The sequence below is a fragment of the Belonocnema kinseyi genome, chromosome 2 (assembly GCF_010883055.1).
Source record: "Belonocnema kinseyi isolate 2016_QV_RU_SX_M_011 chromosome 2, B_treatae_v1, whole genome shotgun sequence".
NCBI lineage: Eukaryota > Metazoa > Arthropoda > Insecta > Hymenoptera > Cynipidae > Belonocnema > Belonocnema kinseyi.
Window position 1 is genome coordinate 48,995,646 of NC_046658.1, and position 7,921 is coordinate 49,003,566.

General features: G+C 31.0%; 1 protein-coding gene across 1 annotated transcript; it reads right to left on the minus strand.

The window, feature by feature from the left end:
* Window positions 1–764: 764 nt before the first annotated feature.
* Window positions 765–2,774, minus strand: LOC117167465 (cuticle protein 19-like). Its single transcript, XM_033352423.1, has 3 exons — window positions 2,662–2,774; window positions 1,987–2,224; window positions 765–1,077 (listed from the first exon to the last, which is right to left on the minus strand). The coding sequence occupies exons 1-3, from the start codon at window positions 2,671–2,673 to the stop codon at window positions 899–901; spliced, it is 429 nt and encodes a 142-aa protein (XP_033208314.1). The 5' UTR covers window positions 2,674–2,774; the 3' UTR covers window positions 765–898.
* Between the last annotated feature and the right edge of the window lie 5,147 nt (window positions 2,775–7,921).

The following is a 7,921-nucleotide window of genomic DNA, read 5'->3' on the forward strand; positions in this document are numbered from 1 at the left end:
AAGCATTTTTATTCGGGCGTATGTACAGAGTTTTTCTAGTGTCAACTTCAACTGTTGACTTTTTCAATTTTGAAACAATTTAGTTCACAATCAATGATCCTATAATATTTTACAAAATTTTCCATTTCAGGTTTTTATTTTCAAAAAGTGATTTTTTATTTAAACAATTAAAAATTAATAACGTTTGAAATTGAACATTTTTGATAAGAAACATTTTAAGTTTATTAATTGTTAGTATAAGTCATTTCGTCGTTTCCAAAATTCAACAGTAGTTTTAGTATAAAAAATTTAAAGTGACTTTGAAAGACGATTTTGAATTTGTTCGAAATTAAACGATATTTACATTTTAACGTTGAAAATTGAACTATTTTAGTTACTTGATCGATTAATAATTGAACGCTTTAATTCAAGTTCAAATACTATTTAAATTTTTTTTTATTTTGAAGACAGTTTGAAATTTTTTAATTGAGTTCAGTTCAGTTTTAAAGGGAATTTAAAATCATTTCTTTTTAAATATTTGTTACTAAAAAATATTTAGAATAAATTATATACTTTTTAATATATATACAAATTTATTCATATATTCTTTAATCTAGAGCAGTGAGAATGATAGCATGTATTTTTTATTTCACAACCAGAAATCTTTGAACTGTTTAATTTATATAAATATCAAATTATTAATTTTGTAATTAAACGAAATTTAATTTGAATTTGGTTGGTTGAAAAGTTTGATTTAAATGACAATGATTTATTTAAATAACAAATAATGATCAACAGTTAATATTTATTCATATAACAAATATAATATAAAACGTACGAAACAATAAGTAGTCAAAAAAGTCAGTTGGAAGTGGTCTTAAGACTTAGGTAATTCCTCTTCAATCTTCAAGTAGATAAATTAATAATGGCCATTCCCATGCTCAAGTCCATGGCCTCCGTAAGTTCCTCCATGGTGATCGTTTCCGCCAGAATTGTGAACGTGGGCGAAGAATCCTCCATGGGGATCTGCGTGGTATTTTACAGTTCTGACATTACCGCCGGGCTCTTTGATTGTGTATTCACCATTGACATTTTTTCCTGTTAAAAATTCAAAATCAATATTATTTGTATCAACTCACGTGCTAATGTAAAACTTGGAAAAACGAAAATAAAAAATAATAAAATTTGATGTATGTATCCAGAAATGCAAACTGTTTAATTTCACGGGGCTTCAGCTTTTGAAATAAGATTTTGTAGTTGAACTATGGAAAGCCAACCTCCACTTTTCATCTCAATTTAGTTTCGTGTGAAAAACACTTTTATGCTTATTTACATGTTTTTATTTAAAAACAAAAGAAAATGATGTAACAATTTTTACAAACAATTTAATACATGTAAAGTTTTGAAATGTTTAAAAAATTTAATTTTTTGAATTTAAAACATTTTAGGGATGAAAAGTATTTAAATATTTTTCCAAATCGAAATACATCTCTGATAGTGAATACTAAAAGTTAAGTTGAAGTATTTTGTATATCTATGCAAATATTTCGTCTTTTATATTAATTAATTTTTGTTTGATGGTAAAAAATTTTAACTCTATCGAAATTTCCATTAAATTTTGATATGCATACTTAGCACTATGTATTGTTAGAAACAGCACTCCTTACTATAGCTTAATTATTAAATTTTCTCGATTCCCATTCTCAGTTCCTGCATTTTGTCATGCTTAAAAATCTAATTTAAAATTATTTCATTTGTATCTAAACACAATTTGGAAGCTATTATTTAAAGTTTTTAAATTTTGTTTAACTTTTCCATTGTTGCTTTTGTAACTGATAATCATTATTTTCCTGTAAGAAATAGTTTTCTATATCGCGCCTAGATGAAAACATTAAATCTTGTTAATTTTAAAAGACTAAAAGTAATCGGCCCCTATACATTTTTATTTAGACTCTAATTTTTCAAACTTTGTTATGTGCAAGTATGAAATATTTTTTAAAAAAGTACCATCTCTGTGTTCTTTCTGGCCGTGGTAGTCTCCAGTATGGTGGTCTTCAACACCATATGAGAACTCGTATTTAGGATGAGCCACGTAGTCCACATGATGATGACCATGTTTGTCATGAACTGTGACCTCGTGAGCAGGTCCCTCAACTGGTCCATGGAAATGTGCGAAACTATGAGCATGGCCTGCTAATCCACGTTGGATTCCCACGAGGGCCAGAACAACCGAAACGGCGACAAGCTGTGAAGGGGTAAGAATTATGAGCACAGGGCAAGCGCAAATTGCTTTCAAGCATTTAAACACATTCTGTTATTACAATTAAATAGCAAATGCAATTAAAATTACATGCATATGATGTAAATTCGCAAATTCGTACACTATTGTCCGAAATTTCGGTATAGAAGTTTCGGTAGTGGGGAACTGAAAATTCCGCCCGTCTTTTTACGGAAGAATTGCAATCAAAACGTGTAAAATTTCACATAATTTTCACTCCTTAGGAACAGAATATAAATTTTTGTTTAATGAAAAGAAATAAAATTAAAAATAATTAAGGTGAAACAAAGTTAGACGTTCTATGAAATTTATAACGTGCGATTGCACTGAAAAATTTAGTTTATTATTTAATTTCTAATTTCAACGAATCAGTTAATTATGTAGATATTAGAAAAGGTACTAACCTTGAAGGCCATGTTGCTGTTCTCTACTGGATGATAAACTTGGAAATGATACGGCTTCCAAAGTGTGTCCAGTTTATATAGCTGGAACCAGCGCTAGGTTTTTGCCTGTCAAAGAATTTCGCCATTACATCGTTATTTAACCCCGTATATTTCGCGGGAGGCGACAAAAAGATATAGACCAATCGCTTTTCTATGCATAAGTGTCGCACTCGATTACTATAGATTGACGCATGAGAGCCTTTCGATTTATAGGCAATGCATAAGAGCCTATTGACAATGCAAATACTTCAGCTATGATAACAGTCACCTTGCATAAAAAGATTCAGTCAAATTTTATGCATGAACGACAGTCAACGTATTCAGGTAGCTTTGGTCAAAACCACAATTTTTCGCAAAAGTTGGAACTTTTTTCAAGACATTGGTTTGAAGATTGGAGTTTTTATTGTGAAAGAAAATGTCATTAAAAGTCCTTGAGAATGGCAAAGATTTAATAAAAGGATTGGATTTTTTATTTATCATAACTAAAGAGTCCTCGGGAAAATGGTTTAAGGACAAAAATTTTCGAAATTCGTTTTATTTACATAAAATAATTACTTTTATCTAACCCATGTCTCTGTAGAACGTTATGGTCAAGTTTGATATAGAAGTTGTTAAGAACCCTGTGTGGTATTTCTTATTGAGTGTTTAATTTTTTTCCTGTTATTTTTATAACGCAATAAGGTTGAGTAATAGCTCAAAAGTACTTTCTTGTTTGTTTTTTTTAAATTGAGAAATATAAAATGGCTGAAGCTTTTTCTGTGTCAGGTGTATCGTTTTTTCAGGCGCGTTATTGTAAGCCAAGTGTTTTCTGCAGAGAGTTGCTTTTTATGAAGAGCTTGTTTGGGTATCCAATAGGGCTAATTGATGACTTGAATGAATTTACTTTTTTCCTTTTTAGGAAAAAAATAAAAAATGGATGCAACTCTTTCTGACACAAAATCGAAGTTTTTGTAGGACGCGGCGTACCGTTGGCAAGAGACTTTTTCAGTAGTGATTGCTTCTTTCACGATGCTTCTTTCATGGTTCGATAGAACTAAGTAACAGCTTGAATGTATTTTCTTGTTAAAAAAAAAATCAAATGTGTTAAATTTATACAATTTTTTGTGTCTTCTGTAAAATTCGAGTTTTGTCAATTAAGCTCTTTTGCCCGACTTTTCCGTCAATTATCATCCCCCTCCTACAATAAATAAAATAAAACATAATTTCTATTTAAATTTTTAAATCCTTGCAGCAAGTAACTAAAGGAAAACGAAAAATTCCTTCTGAGCTTTTGATATGTGGATGTTTAAATTTGTTAATCACTTGTCTTATCTTAAAATTTCAGAAAATTGATGCCTCAAATTCAATTTTCATCTCTCAAATTTGAAATCTTTCAAATTTTGATATTTTCAATTAAGACTGTTCAATTTTAAAGAATTACCATTTGAGCGTACCTAAGGCGCGCGAATTTTACTTCTAGCGCTTCGCACTCTGTAATATATTTACCTCGCACTGCGCGCTCAGTCTTTGTACTTCTCCAACAATTGTGCGCAGACGTTTTAAAATTAAAGGTGAAAGCATCAACAACTGTAATTAAGTGATTGTGAATTCTCCTTTCTTAAAACTCATTCGGCTTTAACGAACACATTCTCATCCCGTATCTCGTGCGTCGCACTCTATTTGGTCAAACATGCAAACTTTTCTATATTCAACCTGGAATTGCTAATTCAGATATTGCAGAATAAAGTACAAAATTTTTTATCATGAAAACTCTCATAACTGTTCCTTATTTTTCATTAAATTTTATTTTTAAATGCCCTGAAAAATGTATAATTTCAATCAATTTAGATTATTACAATTATTAATATACATTCGTATTGAAACAGACATATTTTCATGGTCTCCTTTTTATAATAAAAAAGCGCGCATGCTCTGAAAAAATGGTTATTATACATTTTATTTCAACTTGTGTTGTTTCTTCATCAATTTAATTTCTTTCATTTTCAATAACTCTCAATAACTCTTAATAACTTTGAATAACACTCTGTTATTTTATTATTGGTTTTTAAAAAATGAAGAATTTCTTCTAAAATTCTTGTTTTATGATTTTGTTTCTTTACTTAGTAATTTAATATTGTCCAAATCAAATTGATGGTCGAAAGTGTGGGAATTTTGAATAAGGACAGCTTTTCGATTGTTCTTTTTGCAGCCGTTAATGTGCTCTTGACTTCTGACATTAAAAGTTCTCTTCTGATTGGCCGATATAAAAACTTTTACATGCTCTACATCATAAGCAATATTTAGAATGCGCTTATTAGACTTTTATTATTTAACACATTTTTCAATTTCTCCATTGCTCAAATAGTTCTACATGTGGAAGTAAATAATTTAATTAAAGTCTTCATTCTGTGTGATTGTTTTATAACTTGGTTCAGAATTTAGTTTTTTTAATTCTTAAGTTAATGAATTTTTTATGAGGATCTTTCAAAAATCATTTTGTATTAATATGTTTTTAATTAAATTAAGATCTTTTACAGCGTATTTTTCTTGATGAAGTAAAATCGCTATATCCACAAGGCTGCAAATAACGCTAATTGTATATGTAAGTGGAGCATATTAGTTAAAATTCTTATACCTTCTAGACCAAGTTTCTTTTTAGTACTAATCAGTTTTCAATCTCCTATCGCTTCTTCTATTGTGATATCAAGGAAGTTGATACTCTTATCAATCTCTCTTACTATCGTAAAATTGAATCTAGGATTGTATTTATTGAATCTCAATTGTAGATCTTCTATTTTTTCCTCGGGGGCACAAGCAAAAGATATCACCTACATAAGGATAGAAGGATGTTATGTGATAAAGTAGGTTGGTAAGAATAGAACTTTCAATGTTCTCATTTATTAAATCAGAAACGGCGGCTGAGATCAGACACCCCATTAGTATTCCGTATGTATGCAGGTAATACGAACCATTAAATGAACAATATGCATTTTTTCAAATCCATTAATTATTTAATATCTTCTCATGGTAACTTAGTATATTCTTCAATAATTTTCCATTGCAATTTAACAATGGTTCACTAAGATGCTTGGATAAGTTATAAAGGGGATAATTGATAAAAGAGCACAGAAAAACGCTGGTGCTAAATTTGTTGCAGCTCAGATTTTATTGGTCTCAAATGAGAATTTTCAGTCTCATATTTATTCCTATGAACGTAGTTGCATATCTGGGAATCTAGAAGAAATTATCATTTTGAGACTAAATTTTGGCTCATTTTGAGAGTTATGGAGTGCTGAACCGCATTGTGACCCACCTCAACGCCTGTCAAAGCAATTATTCGCTTTGCGATATTAGACTAAATATTTTTTAATAAGCAGATTATTTGAAATAACATTTACCTAATTTTCAACTTTCTTTTATTTAACAGTACGTACTAGTCACTTAGAAAAAAAATATAACTTCGTAATGCAACTTGCAAATCTTAGGTTAGTCATGCCCGTCGACATTTAAACTAAAGCCAAGATGCATAGAAAAAAACATGACCATCTACATATATAATAAGGTACTTTCACTTGAACTACCAGCTAACTTTACTTTGTTCAATGCAAAAAATCTAGAGGCACGAAGGAATAATAAGGAGACCCAACTACCAGTGGCAAGCCATTTGACACTCACAATAGAAACATTACCGTAAGTGATAGGCACAATACAGAATGATCTTAAATTTTCGTGCGCAGTTGTCCTCCTCCTGTACATGGAAAAGTATGCGACGAGAAAGTTGGTCAAATTGACGTAAGTTAAAGGTTGTGTTCCTTTGTTGGTCAGCATATTCTCAAGGGTCTGAGAAGCTCTGAGAAATTCTCCGCAGGCACTCAGGTAGATATATTTAAAGGTCCAGGCAGCTCGTTTAAATATTTGGAAGGCTTTAAAATGTCCTTTCCGAAATTGAAATAAAAATACGATCATAAATAACGAGCAGAGAGGCTGAAATTGAAATAAGAATTCGATCATAAATAACAAGCAGAGAGGCTATATCAATAGAGTATCCCACACTCAAAGGTCCTTTGTTAAGCTTTTGGATTAAAATTTAGAAATAGATTTTTTTAAATTTTATAGTTAGAAGTGAGGACTTTAAAAAAGCTTAGTGTATTCGCCTTCTTCGGCGAGTAACTTGCACCACAACCGCGCACTTGACACCTCATAGCTTAGAACAAAGAATTCTTGCCACATGCATCAAAACAAACGAACAGAACCTCTCTAACTTACGTCAATTTGACAAAATTTCTCACTCGCACACTTTTCCATGTATAGTAAGAGGACAACTGCGCACCTGCGCACGACAATTTAAGATCTTCCTGTAATGATCATACCACTTACGGTAATGTGGTTTCAATGTCATGTCGGTTTAACTACCTAAGATTTGGAAATGATATTACGCCAAGTACCATTTCTTAATTAAAGACACTAACACTCACTGGTAAATGGGAGGAAATTAAAAGTTAGGTAATTATTATTATAACTTACCTGCTTATCACTTCACCTAACTCTGACTTAAATGAAACTTTCTCAAAATGATGAATTTCCTATAGATTCTCATAATAAATCTGTGTGGCTCAAATTTTTTGCAACTTAATTGAACATCGATTTTAGTATACTTTCGAGGATCATCGATTTTCTGTGATGTGTGTAATTACATTTGAGCGTATTAAATTTAATATTTATATGTGGCTTCATTAATTATTGATGGTGTTACGCTTGTGTGTATTAATTTATTAATATCTTTTAGTATACTATTCATTAGGTCCCTTTTTTATAGCTTAGTATGATTCTGTTTTATCTAAAAGAATGTGACATTTTTGTATATGATCAATTTTGTTCTGGACTATAGGACCATTTCCCTTGTCTGCATGACTAACGATTATGTTATTATTTTCTTTGAAAACTTTTTTTTCACCTACGCGGCGAATTATTTCAAGACATTAATTCATGGAAGCGCTTGATTTTAGAGCAAAATTTTTTACGTGATTTAAAGTATCGGACTCTGTGACCTGAAAGCATACAATTCGAGACCTGAAACGAAATGGGCGTGGCCGAATGCCTGAAACTTCGAGACCTACGCTTTAAGAGCAAAGGTTGCGAGATCTTACCAGGTGTATACATATGAAACCGGTATTGCCATTTAGCGGCCAGTAGGCACACTTGTAGGCACTGTCGGAACTTACCATTTGTGCTAATTGGCGTA